The 18,287-nt window shown below is 34.8% G+C and overlaps 1 protein-coding gene across 8 annotated transcripts in view; it reads right to left on the bottom strand.

Moving 5' to 3' along the window:
• AK9 (adenylate kinase 9) overlaps positions 1-18,287 on the bottom strand; it is a 72,735-nt gene that overhangs the window by 5,345 nt on the left and 49,103 nt on the right. For 6 of the 8 annotated variants that reach the window (XM_033005700.2, XM_033005704.2, XM_033005705.2 and 3 more), the window contains 10 exons: positions 16,131-16,249; positions 14,233-14,452; positions 12,033-12,095; positions 11,030-11,233; positions 8,697-8,915; positions 5,717-5,930; positions 4,566-4,767; positions 3,416-3,562; positions 1,625-1,845; positions 229-425 (listed from right to left, as the gene is read on the bottom strand). In XM_033005700.2, coding sequence (XP_032861591.2) covers positions 229-425; positions 1,625-1,845; positions 3,416-3,562; positions 4,566-4,767; positions 5,717-5,930; positions 8,697-8,915; positions 11,030-11,233; positions 12,033-12,095; positions 14,233-14,452; positions 16,131-16,249 — 1,806 coding nt within the window. The remainder of the gene's footprint in view (positions 1-228; positions 426-1,624; positions 1,846-3,415; positions 3,563-4,565; positions 4,768-5,716; positions 5,931-8,696; positions 8,916-11,029; positions 11,234-12,032; positions 12,096-14,232; positions 14,453-16,130; positions 16,250-18,287) is intronic. The other 2 variants (XM_033005702.2, XM_033005707.2) reach the window with 2 other exon arrangements.

The raw sequence follows: 18,287 nt of genomic DNA, 5'->3' as shown, positions 1-18,287 counted from the left end.
TTGATCTATGACAATTTGTAAGAAGAGCTTTGATTTGAATGGACTGTCTGCTGCCTTTTGAATGCCTAGATGTTTGATAGCAGAAGTATGCAGAACCAAAGCTTGAGTACTAACACCACTAGTCTAATTCAGATTACACATTGCTTGTTTCTGTATGGAATCAGAGAATCCAAGCAACAATGTTGCCTCTTCCTGTAATCCCTTCCTGACCTGCTTTTTGACACTTACGTCCAGTTCTTTCTGTGAAGCCATTTTGTAATAGTGACCTCGAAATTCTGCAGCAAACTGCAGTGATGATGTTACAGAGCAGTCAACCAATTCACCCTTTTCTGCAAGGCTGACGGGACAGTACTGTCCAAACTCCCCCAGCCGATACTGCAGCTCTTTGGGAGTGATACATAAATCAGCAATGCTGGCTGCTTTTCCTGTTAATAACACAAGTAATGAGAATATTTTATTACCAAAGACATGAAAACATCACACATTCTTATTCAGAAATGTTGCAGTTTAGAAGATACTATAATTCATCATGTGCAAATTAAATAATGAGAATTAAAATAGCTATTTTTATATATTGATATTAAAATGAAGTTGCAACCCATGTTATCAATTTTAATAACATTTTTCTAGCATGTAAGAAATACAGTAATTATTAATGATGTGGATACTCTGCATGTTTAATTTACTAGTCTGTTTTCCCTGGGACAGTTTTATTTATGAATTATTGTTTTACTTCTTTGTCTTGCCAAGGAACATTTCAGCTATTATTTTATTTCTTTACATTGGTGAAAAAGAGTACAGGTCGTGATGAAAGCCTCTCCTTTATTCATCCGTGTCTTGCAAATGCTACAGTCTATCTGGATGAAATATATTCAAAATCTTGGAAAAAAAGTCATATAAAACCCAAACTATTTAAAAATTGTGCTTTTCAAGCTTGATGTGAAAAAGTTAAGTGTATTTTAACTTTTGGGGGGGCTTATAAGAAGGGTGCAGCCATGGAGCTGTAAAAGTTAAAACCAAAAGGTGGATATAAGATAGGAAAGTCTGTTTGCCCTTCACAGGAATTCTAGTTAAACTATACAGACATGTTTAAAAGGCATATTTAACCCTGACTGATGCTGACACACAAAAATTCTAGTGGGAACTATGTCATTTTAGACTAACGTAGTTTTCCTCCCATGGTACAGAAATTAACTCAGATGGCATATTTAACCTTAAATCTTAATTTACAATTAATATTTTCCCTCTCCTTCCCTCTTCCTCCACTGACACATAAGTGAAGCTGCAAGTCATAGTTCCCCTTGTATACTTCGGGGTACTCTGTGTGTTATCACCCAACATTGGGAAACCTGCCATGGACTGTGAGACCTCTGACTTCTTTCAGCTGTATTCTGTTACTCTCTTCTTTGGAGGATGGCCTCAGACTGTTCTGTAGTTGGTTTTGTCTTCACTCTCTTCAAGAGATCTCTTCAAGATCTCTGCAGGTGAGATTGAAGAATTCGAGGGTATGTATGTGCCCAAGAATTAGCTTCATCCAAAGCAAGTTAAAGTTGAAATGTACTCGTTACACTGCAGCTTCTTAAAGAAACTAATATTATTGTAGCAAACTTTGTTTTTCTTTTACCTTCTCTTATTCTTTCCAGGTATATTTGGATTTCTTTAACAACCACTTGAACTTCGTGCAGTACTTTGTTCCAGATCCACCACTTGCTCTGACAGGCATCTATCACACACCAGTTCTGATGCTCCTTCTTATAGTAAGTCCTAATTGCATCAATGTGCTGTTTATAGCAGGAATTTTTCATAGCTAGAATCTGTGAGCTGTCATGTTCAGGGTACAGAGGTCTGAAGACAATGAAAAATAACACTGATTAAAGTCTGAAGATTGGATCGTTTCATTGAATTTCAGATCTAAATTCCAGAGTTCACTTTAAGTCCTTTTTACAAAATTCTGCATATTTGACATTGTAGAACATATTTGAGAAATACAACTTTGTTATTAAGAATATTACCAGTTACATATGAGAAGCAGCATACTCTGATCAGACAGTAACATTCAGAAATACAGAACAAAACTTTTGTTATTTATGACCCAAATACAGCTCAATAATTTTGTAAAGGATTTGGAATGTGTCATCACGTATTAACTGACACACACTACCAATACACCATTAAATGGTACCCCAGGCAAAGTGCTCTGTGACTTTCAAAATGAAAGTCACCCAATTGTTTATTGAAAAACAGGCTTAATTTTGAATTATGCTGTTGTTTGAAATCAAGTAGCCATAATCCTTGGATGTATTTTGAAAACTGTCTGTCATACTTACATATACATAAATGAAAATAATCCATCTGACCTCTAAAAATATCATGCAAGACCAGAAGAGGTATTTTGTCTAGAACATAGAAGCATTTCCTGTTCTGGTTCTTAATTGATGTAAAAAAAAAAAAAAGATAAATTTCTGTTTTAATAGGATTAATTTCTCTGTAAGTTTTACCTTTCAGAAATATCTGATATTGCACATTTGATTTGTGTTTAAGCCTATGACGTGTAATTAGTTTTGTATTTAAAATGAAAAGTTTAAATACTTTCAAAAAGACTGCATTAATTTAATTTTTTTGCAATGCAAATTGTCTTTAGGCTTTCTGTAAATAGTTAAGCATTGTACTGATTACTTGATAAAAAGAGACAAAATGAAAGAGACATGCAGTAACACTCTAAGCTATCTAGAACTTCTTAGAAACACTTCCTCTAATTAGAACCAGGTTCTTATACAATTTAATTTTAAGGTGAATGTTCTGTTCTTTTTAATTCTCTGTTTATAAACTACTTACTGCTCTTCCTCAAAAACAACCAACAGTTCTTTAAACAGAATATCTCCTTAGAAAAACAAAGAAGATGGGAGTGAGCTGAGTTAAAAGGTTTAGATGAGTAACTCATGAATTATATAAGTTATTAAAATATACTTTATTTTCATATTTTAAAAAGAACTCCAATTAAGACTTAAAAGAGAGCTTATTAGATGAAGTATCAATTTCCCTTATGATGATAATAACAATTGATAAGTAAGAAACTTCAGCAGCAGAGTGAACTAGTAACATTTCTGATGTATGGTTTCATTAAAACAAATTTAACTAAGCAGTGGGTGCACAGCATTGCACACTTGTGACCTCGGTCATGCAGTCAGGGGATCTGGCCAGAGCACACCACAAATCCCTTATGTCTCTGTTTCTGGTCTATGGCAATCAAAGCATTAGAATGTAGAGGGGACTGGTGCCCATGTCTTTTCATATGTGGAGTTTGGAGACAGCTGGGTTGTGCACCAGCTTAGGTACAGCCTCTCTGGGTACAGTAGCAAGGTACATAAATAGAGAAATGACAATATTGTGTGGGTGAAGATATCGCTAGCACTACCTGTTTGTGCTTTCCTTATCCAGCAGTGCTCTTCTGAACACTTCCTTTGCATCCATTTCTAATTCAAAGATTTTCACTGGAATTATCCTAGCTGATTCTAAGAGGTTTACTTGTTTTCTCGTTACAGGATATCCATCAATTACAACTCTGCATACAAACAGAAACAGAAAGACAGTTTTCCTAAGAAGTCAGTTTCTAATTAACCATTAATACTATGTATATTCCTTATACATTCTTGACAAAGACAAAAGTTGACAACCATGCCATGAAGTTATTGCTGCTCTGAGTTGATAGACACAGTCTCCACACCTAAGAATTTACAAGCAAACTAAAAACAAAACAAAAAAAATCAAGTGGCTAAAATAAGAAATAGTAAAGAGTAAAGGAAATACACAAAGGGCAAAATGTACAGGAATATAAGTGGATGGATCTGACATAAAAATGGTGGACTTTAAAATTCTGACACATCAGTCATTCTGAAACATAATTTTAACTAAGGGAAATCTCCATATGGATTGGGAGGAGTAGTTTTCAAAATGAAAAAAAATTGACTTCCAGTTCTTGAAGAGTTTTTTAAATCTTATTGAAGAAGGAATGTTTTTCACATATTAGACAATAGGGGGGCAAAATATAGTGAAACAATATTCCAGTATTTAACATGAAAGAACATTTACAAGAATTCTGATCTCAAGGTCGAATAATTTTCAGAGACTATTCCAGAATTGCCTTTCCCTGTAACAGTTATTTCTGGAGAGAGGAGTTGAATGTCATGAAATTGTGATCGTGAAGCTTATTAAGTCTGTCCCATTTGGAAGGTGTTTCAGTGGAGGAGAAAGAGCCTAGGAAATCAGGATCACATATGAATGAGGTGGAAAGATTCACTGGTTTCAGTTCCTCCTTAATAACTTTCATAAAGCATATTTCTCGGATTTACTGGAATATGCTTACCCGAAAATTGCAGAAAATTATGCTTCAGTCTGGTTTCTCAGAAAAATGTGAAGAGCCTCATTTTGTACAGATTATTTTCTTAATGCATAAAATACTGATGTGTTTTAGTGAAATTGTTTTACAGTGATAACATGGGAATCTCTGCCTATGAAGGGACTGGCATGTCTTGAAAAATACCCCAAAATCCAAACAAGACTCTTACCCGGTGGTATTACACACGTGATGCATCAGAGCCACATCTAGAGCCTGGGTGGCTAGTTCATCAGGTACGGTCAGTCCTTTGTGAAGATGCCACTTTAACATTAGTGCCAACTCAGTCTCTGGCTGATTGTTTAACACTAGCCGTATGGCGTCTCCCATACTCAGGCGCAGCAGCCCATATACACTTGCAAATTTATTGGCAACTGCAAAACATTTTCATTTCAGCACAGAACTTTTACGGAAGCAACATTACAACCTAGCAAGTATAGCCTTAGTCTTAGAAGCTAACTGCTCAGCTCATCCCCTGGGGCATTTCCAATGCATAATGTTGGTAAGCAGGTGCCTAACCCTCCTTAGGCCCCTAACGGGTCCAAACCTTTGCATACGTGCAGAGCATGCCCAATGCACTAGCAGCATTCAATTCGGCACAAACTTCAGCAGCAATGGTCAATATTATTACAAAATATGGTAGAAAATATGCTTCCACTGCTGCCCCTTTTACAGAACAGCCTAGCAGTTAGATCATTTATCTAGGAAATGGGAAATATGCTTAAAGTTTCCTCCTTAATGTGAGATAATTTGAACCCATCTCTTCTTTTTCTAACACCCTATTCTAATCATTAAACTATGGTGTAAGCTGAATTTTCTCCTCTTCCAGTTAAAGGCAGGGACCTGTGGATTGAAAGAATCATGAAGGAAGAAGAAGAGGGGAGAAAGACAGAAATATTGGGGTTTTTCATCTAGAAGTTTGGAAACAGACTGGGGAATGTGGAGTTTTGGGTTCTGGTCCTTGATCCTAGGAATGTTTCTTCATTTTACATTAGATCATATTGACTGAAATAAATAACAAACAATTAAAAAATAATCAGAAATAATACAAGGGGTATAGATAGTGTAAGCCTGTAGATTTTCTAAGTGTCAGTCCAGGTCACTAACTTCTTAAGAATCTGGGATAAAATTCAGATGGGCAATGCATAAGCTTCTGACTGTCAAATGAGACACTGGAGAATGTAACTAAAAGATTCTATGCCCAGCCAGAAAAGCAGGAAGACTAACAATATTAGTGGCTTATGATTTTTTAATAGCAATAATGACAGATACAGCTTCAGTCATTAGATAATGTTTTGCTTTATAGATAATACTGGCTCCTACCTGTAGTCTTTCCAGATTTTGGAGGTCCCACGATTGCAATCTTAACTGGCACAGCTGGTTTAGGTTTTGGTTGACGAATATATTTGATGGGGTTTTTCATAAATTTTTCTTTATTTTCTTTACTTGAAAAGAAATAAATATATTGTCGATGGATTACAGGAAAGATTCTGTTTTCATGGCTTTGTTGTGGCTTGATTACATCTCCTTCACTTAGCTGTAGCATATACAAAACAGGAAGCAGCTGATTAGGTTTGACAAAGCCTCCTCTCCCTCTATCCTAGAAAAGTGGCTTTATAGGCAGGTAGAGGAGTACCAACTGTATGAAACAAACCATCAAAGCATTCTGAAGTTCACACATACAGACATAATATTTTGTCCGAGTCTGAGGAACTTCCAAACATATGCGATTCTTGTACAAAAAGATGAAGTATACATTGAAGACAGAAAGAATATTCACTATTTCCAGAAGGTGGTACCATAACACTTTCTGTCCATCACGAGAGTGTACTCAGAGAGGTATAGCATAATACTTTTTCAAAGAATAAAGAAAATAATTTTACTCCTCTGTGAATTAAAACCACTTATCTGACTGACAGTAGAAGATACAGTGAGCATATTGTATTCAGTGGAAGTAACATACAAATGAAGAAAACAGAAAAGAATATCAATACTTACATTGTGGTGAAGCGTAAAACTACAGCAAGGCAAAAAAACTTATGGTAAAATACATACTAATGTATTTTATATTTATATTCATGCTGATGAAATCTTTTCAAACAGAGCCTGCTAGAAAGTCTGTAGTGTTGATGGATCACTGAGATGTAAAAGAAGCACTAATGTCAGAAATGGTCATTGCAGAAATGTTGGATTAATTTCTCACACCACTGTTCACTATGGAAGAATTTAGTCACATCCATGTTGCAGCCCTTCTTAGAGTAACTGCCTTAAAGTGTCAGTAAAAGATGTTTTAGAGCGAATTGTTGACACTTGTAAAAAAAATTGCCCAGACCAGATGGCATTCACCCTACAGTATTTTTAAAGCGACTCAGAAGTGAAATTGTCACTATGTGTAACCTATTGCTTATGTTGGCCTTCCTTCCTCAAAAAAAGGAAGGTGGAGAAAGAGACCATTTTTGGAAAAGGCCTCCAGGATGGATCCTGGCAAACGTAGTCCAGTAAGTGTGACCCTGTATTGAACAAATTGGAATATATTAAGGGAAAAGAACAGTAGTTACAGGCATACATATGAAATAACGGGGAAGAACCAGCTCAACTTCTTGTAGAAGGAAATAATACCTCACAAATCTATTAGTATTCTTTGAAGGAGTCAGTAAATATATAGAAAAGTTGATATGGTTGTTACAATAAGAGACCCTTCTCTGATTCTTGGGTTCCTATTCCTGCATCAAGTAATTTCAGAGTGCTTGCCCTCAATTTATAAGATGTCAGGAGTCTATTCTACTGTATATCTGCTTCTATTCTTCCCTCAGCCCATCACTTTTATTCTCTGCTTATCTAATCAGTTGCATAACTACTTTTCTGCCTCCCAGATTTAATCTAAAAGTAATTGGCATATACTCTTATCTGCCATTCTACAAAAAACCCTCCGGTCTGTAATCAATTTCATAATTACTATTATATCCTAAAATACCTTTAAAATGATCCTATTTCCCTTTCCTTTTTGTCAGCACGTACATTTCCACATGTCAGCATACCACTCTGATTTTATCTAATAGCTTTCTATGTCTTCTTTCTTCTGACTGAATTGTACTTTTTTAGTTGGTAAAAAACCACTATACAACATAAATAGATGAATTGAAGAAATGGAATGACAAAAATCTAGTGAAATCTAATAAAGTGCAATGTCTAGTATGTAGGGACTAATAAGAGTTAAACATATAAACTGGGGTTCAGGAATTGGAAATGACAGAAGAAATATCTACTTCTATTATTATGTCCCTAGATCATTAGATGCCAATTTGATGCAGTCATGGAGAATGCAATTCTGATCCTAAACCATTTTAAGTAAGTATTTTGATTATATAAAGCTGTAATAAGAGCTTATCTGTATACAGTTCTGATTGCCAGGGTTAAAGAAAGATAATGTGAACTGGAATAGGTGAAGATCCAACATGATGACTGTACAAAAGGGAATAAATTTACTTGACTAATTAGCATAGTAAAATGAATGTCAAAGTACGTTTCGGTCAGGAACTTCCTGTTTTCTGTATCTATTCTTTCTGTGTCTTTTTTTTTTTTTTTTTTTTAAATCAATCCTTCTTTTTATTTCCAATTTACTCACAATCCAACCTGCTTTCATTTCTAGCATTAAACACAAAAATTTACCCACTTACATTTCACTTGCTATCTATAAAACTGTATCAGCTCACTTTTGGGGATAGACATGAGTACTTTCTGACTTTGACTTTCCAGATCTTTAGTAAAATACTGTGGGATTAGATTTGTTGCTCTTCACAATTTGTAAATTTTGACAACAAAGAGTTACTGCTGATGAATTACAAACATTCAACATTTGTTGGCTTACTTTTTTGCCACTGCTAGGGTTGGTGGCCACCTATGTGGCTACTTACAAATTCAAACCCCAAATCCTTTCAATTTGTTTCACTGCTTCTGGAAGGCTCTAAGACCTTCCCTGTTGTCCTGTGTTTTACATATCATTAAGAATTAGTCATTTCTTTCTGATTCAGTGCCGCCTTTAATTGTGTTGCCAATGCTTATGTAACAGATTTTAATAAATACCTCTCAGCCTTAATTTAGCTGCAACACTGAAAAGACTAAGGCCTATTTTATTAATGCTTGATGTATTTTATGTATATTCAGTGGTGTAGTTTTGATTCAGTAATGTAGTTTTCATTAAATATTTCTGATATTAGTTGCTGCTGATAATATTTTTTATATGAAATATACTTCTTAAAGTATTAGTTCTTGGAAATATTCTTCAGCTATTTAAGAACATTACCTTGATCGGATCCCACTGACCAAAAGAACTTGGAAATTTATATGAGAAAACTAGCATCTTATGCGCAAGTGACATACTTATTGGGTAACATTGCTCAAAAATGCTTCCACGGTTTTTGATAAGAGAATTCAGCTTGCTATATATTTGGTAGAGTACAATATGAGGCTTCCGTCCTCCATTGATCTCGATTTGTGGTATTAACATTTTTTCAAGTTCTTCCTGGTTAATGAAAACATAATGAAATATTAGAGTTATAAACTCAATCAGATTTTTAATAATGACTGATAGCAAGATATTCTGTGAGCTATCAAGGATTTCTTGAGCATGTTCTCAACCATTGTAAATCAGCAAAATCTGATTTGAGATGAGAATTGGTCTTCCTGCCCATTGAAGTTTAAGTTACCCAGCCTATATTAAGTATCACTATTAAAAAAAAAAAAAAAGTACAATCTGACAGTTAACTTTAAGAAACCTACTATGATAAAGCTAAAGCTCGAGAAGTATCTTTTATTTTAAAAATTATCAAATATCGTTCTTTCCCTCTTCCAAACAATTTCAGATGGCTTATTTAGTTACTCTCTAAAAGTATTGCTGCTCTCTGGTGATGTATTATCCTTAGCTTATTCAACTGGGATATAAAAACAATCAATTTTTTACAAAATTTTTTCGAGCAACCTAATACTTTTATAAGTGCTAATGTGTTTTAATGTCATCATCTAGTTTCCCATAAAAGACCAGGATTCCACAGTGTCAAAGAGGACCAACAGTTAAAGAATCAGAGAACAGTAGAGTCTTGAATAATGAATCAGTAAGTTATTTAAAGTTATTTATAAAGGCATAAATGTTCTTGTAATTAAAAAAATGGGAAAAATATTGAGTAAACTGTAACTAGGGGATATCAGTAGTGTCTAGTCCCAATATGTAATTCTGTTATATGATACTACTACTGTATAATTCCTCAACTTACATACAATATCTATATAAATCCACAGTCTTGGATCTTTCCACTTACTGTAGAAATATAATAACAAATTCTAAAACACTAATCACCTCTCATGTCACTGAAACTTACGAAGTTCTTGAGAAAAACAAAAACACTGCTGACTGTCTTAATTGCCTGTTCCTTTTCTGATCAATTTTTTCATCAGTTTATTAATGCAACAAATGGTATGCTCCCAAATGACAGAGAGGAAAATGCTGCAAGAACTATAGTATTCCACTGGCTTTAACTTGAAACATTGTATTGTTCACGTAAAGAATTAGGGCTGTTACCGGGATTTCTTGTTTATTGTCTCTCATGGGTCTTATCCTACATTCTTTCCAATTTCATTTTGCAAACTCAGTTTATACTCAGAAAAGTGAAATTAGCCACAAGCTTCACTCAGAACTCCTAAAATTATTTTTGTGATTGTCATTGGGATATATGATTATATGTATTGAATAGTTCAATAAAATTATGACCTTTTAGAGTCACTTTTGTAAGTTGAATGTACTTTCATTCACCTTCTTCCAAAACTGATGGAAAGGTGAATTTCTTGAGCACAAAACATTAATCTTTTCCACACAGCTTATGATTCCTTGTAGTGCAAAGAATATTAGGACTTTATTCTTGATTCCTCTGACATTTAATCCATTAACTATTAAAATAAAGTGAAGCTTAAATTATTCACATTTAAGGTGTTGGAAAAGGACAGATTCATTCTGTAAATCTTACATCTTTGTCTTGGCTATGTACTTCTGTAAACTTTCTCTCTGGTCAGTGGATAAAGTTTCTTCTAAATAGTTATTAGCTTCCTCCTGAGGTAAGATACTTAGTATATAGTAAACAAATGGCACTAATCTATTTACTGCCTTAGATGTGGGCACTAAGGTTGCAGATAGCTAAAGTTAGACAAGGTTACCTCACCATCAGTAACTGCACTGATTTCAAGATTATGTTACTAAGAATAGTATAAAAAAATCAGAGTTGTCTAATAAGAATTTTGCCTTTAAAATTATTTTGAAATACTGTTCAGATATTTATGACTCTCTAGTTTGGTTGCCTGCATCAACTGACCTATCAAAAAAGAAATAAGGACCCAAAGATTGGGCAAGTCTACCCAAAAATTTCCTTTGGTTTTTTTCCCACAATAGTAGTCCTATAAATGATCCACTTTTTAAAGTATATACTTTCTCACTGCAGTATCACTGTGAGCATCTTGCTCACATACTTAGAACATGAGTACAGCAACACAATTGTTTAAGCACTATAACTTTTAAATTTGACAAAACTGAAAACTCTTCTTGCATCATGTGATCATATAAGTTAACAAAATAAACAGTAGAGTAGGTACCCGTACACCTTGTAAATCAGCTATTTCTGAATCAAACTTTTGTGCAATTTCATTTTGTATGCGGTCAACTGCATCAATCTCCTGTTCTTCTTCATCCTCTTCTTCTTCTTCTTCTAAAAACTCTTCTTCAAGTATAGCTTCAATATCTTCATTTTCATTCTCATCCTCCTCACTGGCTTCAGAATGCTCCTCGTCTGCTAAAGCCTGTAAAGGTAAAATATTTTGTTGTTTCATGTCTATGATAGAGTTGTTTTGAATGAACATATGGTATTCTTGTCTCTATTTTAATTAGAAAAATGATTAATTCAAGCAAACATCATTTTGGGGTATTTTTTATTGTAAGAAAAAATCCAGTAAATTCTAGAATCATATTTCTGAAGAAAATACAGAAGTATTGCGTAGTGTATACAGTGAAGTATTCAACCAGTTCCAAGAGTACTTAAAAAACTGAAGTGCTGCACTGCAGTTTTTATAAGAGAAGTATTTTTTTCATACATAGTATTATAGTTTGGCAGGGATTTGTTATAAACAAGCGTGTTAGCTAGAAGTGTAGTTGTAAATTTCATGAGCAGTTACGTAGTACATTAATGCTTTTATAAATATACTTTGTAATTGAGTTTAGGCAGAAATCGTGGTACAATCCCACTCTGGATTAACCTTGGATTTGACAGGACACTTAAAACACATGCCTAATTGCAATTAATGGAGCTACTCTTATGCTTACAAATTAGATACATTTAACACATTCATAAGTATTTTGCTGAATTGGAGCACATATTGAGAGTTCTTTTAAAGTTGTTTTTAGTGTTCATGAGTCAGTAGTTTCTAAAACAATTTAAACCTCATATAAAATTATTTTTGAAAGTAGAAGGTTTTGACAGTCTAACATATTTTTACTATTCTACATTGCCTTGAAAACTATGTGACTAAAATCTCTAGAAATTCTAAGATATGAATGCAAACACTTCTATTTAAAATTTTTCTTATTAACTTGTTTTCTTACCTCCCGTTTCTTTTGGTTTTGTTCTGCTAAAAGTTCTTCCCTTCTTCTAGCAATTTTCTCATCCTGTTAGCGAAAAAAAGATGCAAGAAGACAATGATATTTGCCAATCAAAGGTCTCCTCTGAGAAATGGTAATGTGATATAGAAATCATGTTCTTTCCGTCTTAAACCTCTTCCAGTTTCCAGTTGCTTCTAGTGTTAAAAAATACTATCTGTGCAGCTTGAAATTTTGCAGACCAGATATACCTCTCTACTAGGTGAACATGAAAGTAAATTTTAGTAAAACTAATTTGCCAACTAATTTGGTAAACTACAGAATTTCTAAACTTATAGGTGGTATCTGCTGTTTGGGAACGGAGTGACTGAACATAGTATTAAATGTGTTCAGTTCCCTATGCCTGTTTAGAACTGACAAATTTTGACCAAGTTATAAGCATTTGAAATATAGTCCCCCATACATAGTACATACTCCACATACTCAGTAGATACATGTCAAATACCTGATGGCTAAATCCTAACTCAGAAGTAATAAGCAGAAGCATTCTACCTAAGGCCAGTGGGGTTGATGGGGGTTCAACCTGTAACTGCTGTTGTTAAGCACTGTAATGCTGTCACCTGAACTGAGATCAGACAGACTGAATATGTCAATGCACAGGCAATAGTGCAATTTTAGAAATCCATGTTAACTCCAAGCAAAGTGGCCTTGATACCAGAGCATTCTAAGCAGAGCAGCATGAAACTCTGCATAGACTAATTTTCTCTACTCCTGTGACTAAACTCTGGTGTTCCTGAACACTGCACTGCAGGTGTACTCGTTGCTCTCAGTGTCCTGTTGTCAGCTTCTTTCAGTGGAGAAGGAAACTCTAGGGTAGCATTCAACTGGTCTGTCTGCTTTTCCCAGATTCTCTGTATATTCTCCAGCTTTAGTAACAAAAGAAGGGATAGCAGTACACTCGGCAATGCTGCATTCTCACAGCACCATCCGACTTGCTCACCAACTGGATGCTATGCAAAAGTACTCAGTGTGTAACTAAAAACTATATTGCAATACACGTGAGCAAAATTTCAAATTGTTATTACTCAGGAAATCCTGATTCTTATCTTTCCTTACTTCTTCATGCCTTTATCAATTTTATCACTGTTTTGTGTATGTGTTTAAATAGGAACGTGTTATTTTCCTTTGTCATTAGGAGTCACATTGAGGCCTACACTGTTAGAAGTTTGGACCCTAGGATCTGTAGCACAGGTATTTGCCACTTGAATTATTGGGGTAACTGCTTAAAGGTGAGCTTAGTACAGCAGTGTAGGCTGGTCACCAGAATGCACCTTTTTCAGCAAGATTTCCAACTTGCATCAGGAAAGACTAATTAAAAAAAACAGCTTAACTTTCCTAGACTATATGCATTGTCAGAACCAACCTCCAGCACAAGCAGTTCAGAAAAATTACTCGTATTGTATGAGCCTTGTTCCCACTTCCATTGTGCTGACTGCCTGTGTGTCAGCTGCTGTGTAGTAACTTATGCTCGGACCATTTCTGATAGGAGATATGAAGTACTTTATCTCATTTTTACAGGAAGTTAGGAACCTTGAATATATTGCATGTGCTGATTGTAAATATTTGCATAGAGCTTTAAGGTTACTTCAGGTGACTTGTAACCCGTTCAGCAGCGGGCACAGCTTTGTTCAAATGGGAGACTGTGCAGCTGCAACAGCACTCAAGAGTGTGGCTTAGTACTATTGCATTTCTGTGCAGAGTATCATAGTTGGAAACACAGACACATACACCGTACAGTACCTGTGAAGTCAGCCTATGGAAGATGCAGATCAACTGAAGAGCACATGCTCAGGGAGTTGGGGATGCAGCAGCAAAACTGTGCTTGAGCTGTGTGTTTGACTTTTTTATGGCCATATTCTCTCTCTCCATCTAGTTGCCTGTTGTCCAGGACTTTCCAGGTGTATGGCATTCTGTCAGACACTTTTATTGGGCTGCAAAATATCTAATCTCCTGCACAAATTAATTGCACAAAGGAGGAGAGGAGCCCTAAATTATTTTTCATTCCTATGGTAAATCTAGGAATGCCGTGAACGTGTGGGACTGTGTCTCCTGGCTCCCCTACCTGACTGCTTTGGGAGTTTTAGAATCTGTGTTCAGACGTGTGCTGCTGAAATTACAGAAAAAGTAGACAGGACTGAAAACTTACCCTTATTTTTGCTTTCAGGTCTTTTAGTTTCTTTTTATTTTCCATTTTTTTATACTGTCTTTCTTTCCATTTTTTCAGACGTGGAGGAAAAAGACGGTCAAGAATGTCAGTTTCTTCTACTTGAATATAAACTGCAACATCAGGACAGAGTCCTCGTTCTGACAAATACTGGGCTTCATCTAAAGTACGAGGGAAGCCATCCAGTATAAATCCTGTGGACCTAATTGGAAAATAAGATCATTATCATTACACAGTGTAGTATAAAGTGTGACACTATGAAAATACAATCAATTTGGAAAAAAAAACCACCTCCCTAATTAAATGTGTACTTTAAGAGTAAACTTAAAAAAAACCCTTTCAGATATTATCTTTTGCCAATGTAAAACTGATACTTCACTATGTATTATAATTCATGTACTAACAAATATATTTCTTCCAAAGTTTTAATGTACAGAGATTAATTATTTAAAAATAACTTTAAAAGAACAAACTAAATTTTGTCTTCAATATTGCTTGTGTGACTATAAAAACAGTACTTCTTAGCCACTGCTCTCAAAAAAATAGAAGGTCCCCCAAGCATTATTTTGGTAACATCCTCCACAGAAAGCTTGTTGTCTGAAAATTAATTTTTCAGAAATGCCTGACAATTTATTCTCTAGTACAGGATGAGAATATTGCCACTCAGCATGACCTACATCTCCCCTCCTGCAGATACTAAAACCAGGTCAGATATGTCTGGAAAGCTTTGTGGCCTGTTGGAACTTTTACAATCTCAAATTAGATGAGTAGTTCTGTAAAGCTGAATGTTGTGTTAATAAGAATATTTCTCTTTATTACTTTAGACCTTAATAGGATACATTGTAAAACTGCAGAACAACAAAAAAAGCTACAAGAAGTTGGAGTGGATAGAAGGACAAGTGGTCCTGGATGCTGTGGGAAAAAGTTGTGGGCAGGATATTGATCATGATATATATCGTGGCGAAGGTTCTTTTCTGCTATACAGTCCCTGATGAAACTGAATTTATATAATAATTTACAACATGATGTGTAATGTTGTGTAATTTTTGGTCTTTTTTCCTAAAACTGATCTCCCTATTTTAAGAGAATATTAAGAGAATGTTGTTCTCTTCTCCGTGGGCTGACAGCACAAGTTTATTTGAGGATCTTGTTTATTTTTTTAAGGCATTTCTCAAACTGTTAGGAAATGAAACCTAATGGTCAAGCTGCCAGCAGCTATGATCTGGACAGAAAAGAATGGACTAGATAAAACATGGAAAAAGGGATTTTTCCTGCTGAAATTATGTCCTAAAAAGCCAGTCTGCTTTCTAGAAGTCAATGATATTATTTATTTATTCAGCAGTAATCCAAATTAATCACAGTGTTATGGATGTCCTTTCTGATATGAAAGGAAGTCTATTGTAGATACATCACTGGAGTGCAGATTGTGATGAATGCACAAGATAACCTATTTCTGTGTTATTTTAGAGACCACTGATACTTTGTCTTTGCTTTCCACACAATATTTAAAATATATGGAAACCAGTAGTTCCAGCTGATTCCAGCTCCCTATGTTTATTAATTACATGAAAACACAGAATGTTTATTTACATATTTATCCTGTACACCCACAAAAGCTATGCGGGTATTCAGGAGTTTTAATCCAACTCAAGTGCACTAAATACTTTTGTCTAGTCCTGTGTAGAGCACATAAGACACTATGTTACTGTCAAAATATCAATCAAAATAGAGCAACGAACCCAAGACTGAGAGGTAGGTCATGATTCAGAAGTACAAGAGCACTGAAATAATCTCTGCAATATTAATCTGTAATTGTGAACACAATGGATTATATACATCCTCAGACTAATTAAACAAAGCGGGAATCTAATTACAGTTACCGGAATGGCTCTTTCCTCCACCAGTAAAGAACAATGTTATCAAGGACTTCTGGAGGCAGTGCCTCATTATCCATTAGATTTGCTTTGATTGCTTCTTCCTCATGAGTTAACTCCACTTCCTTTATATAAAGAAAATCCACAAAGAAAATGAAACAAAAAAAACAAACCAACCCAAAGCCATAAAGAAAGAGAGATCTACCTGATACATTTAGTATTTTTTGACTAAGTGAGGTAGGTACTATCTTCATTTGATTAAACCAGCAGAAACAAAGTAAACTCATTTCCCACATTTCACGGTAGTACATTATACATCTTGGGATATTTTCCACATCCTAGGGGTTGAGTACTTCCCTAGAGTTGGGGGAATTGCTGATGTATGAGTCTTAATGAAACCAAAAACCAAGCACAATTGTTAAGTATTTAATTATACTTAATGCAGAGGAACAGGAACTGAAACAATCACAGTTTCTCCTAATTGCCTATGAGAAGCTTTCCACTTAGTTATACACGTTCTCATGCTGGAAGACTATCTGCCCTATATCACAATGGTTTTTTTACTTTTTAAAAGCAACTTTTATCTTTTGATGCAATCCAAAGAAAGATGTCAAAAACAGTTATCTAAGGTTACTGGGCATAGACACATGACCAGAAATCAGACATAACATTGTTCTACAGAGGAGTAGTAGTATTAATGACTAGTCAAATGCAGAGCATTCAAATACCAAATCTAGCTGTTAAGTTCTTGTGAAAAACTGCTTTTTCAGAATCTGTAACACTGTGAGATTGATAAGGCTGAGGAAGTACTTCTCATAGAATGGCTTCCTGACACAAACTGTGGTAGAAAAAGAATGAAAAGAGGGTATAGATCGGCAATTCTGGATTAGTTTACATCAGTCACAATATCAAGATACACATTTTTACAAGTATACCAGATGAGAGGCAACATTAGGAGTCAGAAAATATCACTGTTCTTGACCTACTGTGTTCATTTCTGATGGTAATATTCACAGAAAAAAATACTATTTTCTAGTTAGCTGGTATTTTTTTCCTGAAAACAGAATGGCAAAGTTCGTAAGAGAAATTTATCTGGTATCCTTTAAAGAGGTCAATACTTTTCTGCCATACCTTATAAAGGTCTCATTTGTAAAAAGTCACCTGTATTTGTTTAAGGAAACTAGATATACGCTACCAAAATAATGTGGTTTTTTAAATGTCAGTGGCCATCAAACGTGCACCTAAGTTGCATCCAAAGTCACTTGGAGAGAAAACTTATTATGCAATTAGGTTGTTTCTGTATGCCTCCTCTGCAGCCTGCTTCCTCTCCTGCATGCTTCACTAGATCCTGTAGTAGGAAGTCTTTGAAGGTCTTTGATGACTAGTAATTTAAAGGAACATGGCAGATATCAGAAGCACAAAAAACCAAAAGGCTTTTAGAATGTGATGCAGAAACATTTCTTCCTAAAGCTTTGAGATGTGGATATTTATATTGTTTAGGAGGTAGATTTTCAATTTCTTTGTACTATGCATTTTTTGAAAGATTTATATGCTGTGTACCTGTGTTGAGACTTCACACAATAAAGGGCTTTATCATATCTATTGCTGTCTAAAGAAGAATTCATTTTCATTGAAACCTTGCCTGTTTTTCCCAATATATCACTATTAAAAAGAACTAATTTTCTGAAAACTATAATTCATGAATTATTTCACCAGTATTGTGAATATCCAACTATTTGAGACAGTTTTTTTAATGACAATGCTTATTATATGCTACCTAAGGTGTTTTTTCTGGTTTGAAACTCTGCTGACAATAGGCAAAGACAATGTTACAATCCAGATTACAAAACCTACTGTATTAAAAAAATACTAGTTTAGCCTGTTATGAACACTGAAATATTTAAGATTTTTTGACAAGGGATGATTAGACTGAAGGGCTGGTAGAGTGATTCTATTCTTTTGTCCCAAGAGAGTGCAGCGAGCACTGCTGGTGAACATTTCTAAATTCCTGTGCAACTGGAGCACATGCACCAGACTGAACATGCATATTATAAATACTTGAAGGAAAAGATACCTTCCCATTATTATCCTGACTTTTTTTTTTTTTCTCAGTTTGTCTTCCTTTGCCCCATTTAGCATCTATCTCTGCTATATAGAAATAAT

The sequence above is a fragment of the Tyto alba genome, unplaced genomic scaffold (genome assembly GCF_018691265.1).
Source record: "Tyto alba isolate M040663 unplaced genomic scaffold, T.alba_DEE_v4.0 Super-Scaffold_40, whole genome shotgun sequence".
NCBI classification, from domain to species: Eukaryota; Metazoa; Chordata; class Aves; order Strigiformes; family Tytonidae; genus Tyto; species Tyto alba.
The sequence above is the reverse complement of the archived record's forward strand: the minus strand, read 5'-3'. Positions and strand labels throughout refer to the sequence as shown.